This window comes from Loa loa (assembly GCF_000183805.2).
Source record: "Loa loa unplaced genomic scaffold supercont3.844, whole genome shotgun sequence".
NCBI classification, from domain to species: Eukaryota; Metazoa; Nematoda; class Chromadorea; order Rhabditida; family Onchocercidae; genus Loa; species Loa loa.
The window spans coordinates 8,366-10,146 of NW_018109024.1; the positions used below are offsets into that span (position 1 = coordinate 8,366).

Sequence of the window (1,781 nt, forward strand, 5' to 3'; positions counted from 1 at the left end):
TCACATGTTTTTTTCATATCCCATGACCAAGCAAAACCCTTCCCGCATGTTTTGCATTTGTGAGGTTTGTAACCTGTGTGAATGCTCATATGTTGAGTCAGATGAGATGACTGAGCAAAACCCTTCCCGCATATTTTGCATTTGAACGACTTCTTAGGTGTGTTAATCGTATGTTCGTCCAGCCTTGAGGTTTCCTTTTGAAGGGACAATGTCTTAGGTTCAATTCCTGTACTTGTTTTTTCCATACTCACTTCTTGAACTGGTAGGTTCAACGGTCTTGCGTCATTCTGATCAATTTCGCTGAGTTCTACTTGTCTCCCACTTCCCCTTGGCGCTGATAGATCTGTTGGTTCAATGCGTTTCTCAATCATTCTTGTCATTGACAAATTTAACGATTCTATTTGTGGCTCCTCAAATTTATGAATCCCCATATGTGTTCTTGGCATTGACAAATCCAACGGTTCTGTTTGCGGTGATAAATCTGATGGTCCAATCCGTCTTTCAATCATTCTTGTCATTGGCAAATCCATCGGTTCTGTTTGCGGCTCCTCAAATTTTATGAAGTCGTCAATTTCAAACTGCGCTGAAGGTTTGAAATCTTAGAAATATTGTAGTGCTATCTTATATTCTTTAACTTTAAATGAACTTACGATGGTTTGAGTGTAACTCAGTTGGATGAGGAAGAGAATGAAGCAGATGAAACGCATTTTGATGGGAATAATTTCTTGCCAATTCTGAAACAGTTGCGCAAAACTTTTTCAAGTGTATACTTTTCTAAATATATTAGCATTCAAAAGAGATCGGTACGCATTTATTGCGCGTATAATACGAACGTCTCCCACAAACAGAACAAATTATTTATGTTGGAGATTGATCTCAAACATTCCAAAGCAGATTCCTGCAAACTTGCACAATTACAAATTTGATAAAACGATAATTTTGTTTAATAAAGAAAGTGCTCATGTTGGACTCCTAAAATCGCATGACGCAGAACTTTAAAAAACAATTGCCATTCTCCGTCGAAATAAATGAAACAGAACTTGCTAAATGAAATTTCACGAAGACAGTTTGATAGATACCACCCAGCCGCTTCTGTATGCTATTGGCAGGGGATCGCGTATATAAATACTAATTTTGATGGGAGTGGCTAGCCACGTGTATCGATAACCTATAGTAATGTAATAATAACAATCACTTTTAATCCTTTATACTTTAACCCTTCATGAATAATTTCAATTCAGTTGCCATATTGCTTTGTGAGAAATAATTTATGCAAAGCCTTCACAATATTTTTTGCAGTTTCATTTCATTTCGCTTCGATTCTTTTTTCCGGAAATCATTTTTGGCAAAAATTTCCAGAAATTCCAAGTACATTTGATTTGACAAGAAAAATTTAAATTGAATTTGTAGATAGTATTATAAATTGCAAAATTTAAAGATTTTGCTCATTCTTTGACAAGAATTTATGAAAATTAAAGTATTACACGTTTTTGTCATAAAATACTTTAATCATTATAGAAACATATAATATTTCAATTATCGTAAACTAACATCGAGAAACGGAATCGAAATATTCCAACTGGTATCCAGTTGCTATGTGTGCATTTTACATTACAGATCATTCAGTAATAATAGAACTTGATAATATTACTCTACCATTTCTAAATTATTTTAGAGAAACCGATGAGTGTGATCATCCAGATAGTAAAGAAGATTGGATTCTTGGTGAAACCAATTGATATCATTTAATTAGTAACATATACATGTTTAATTTAGACATT

The 1,781-nt window shown here is 33.9% G+C and overlaps 1 protein-coding gene across 1 annotated transcript; it reads right to left on the minus strand.

Annotated features, from left to right (window-relative positions):
- Nucleotides 1–13: 13 nt before the first annotated feature.
- LOAG_18996 (hypothetical protein) lies at nucleotides 14–530 on the minus strand (the record flags this gene model as incomplete). Its single annotated transcript, XM_020451655.1, has 2 exons — nucleotides 14–73; nucleotides 252–530. The coding sequence occupies 2 exons, from the start codon at nucleotides 528–530 to the stop codon at nucleotides 14–16; spliced, it is 339 nt and encodes a 112-aa protein (XP_020304544.1).
- Nucleotides 531–1,781: the final 1,251 nt, after the last annotated feature.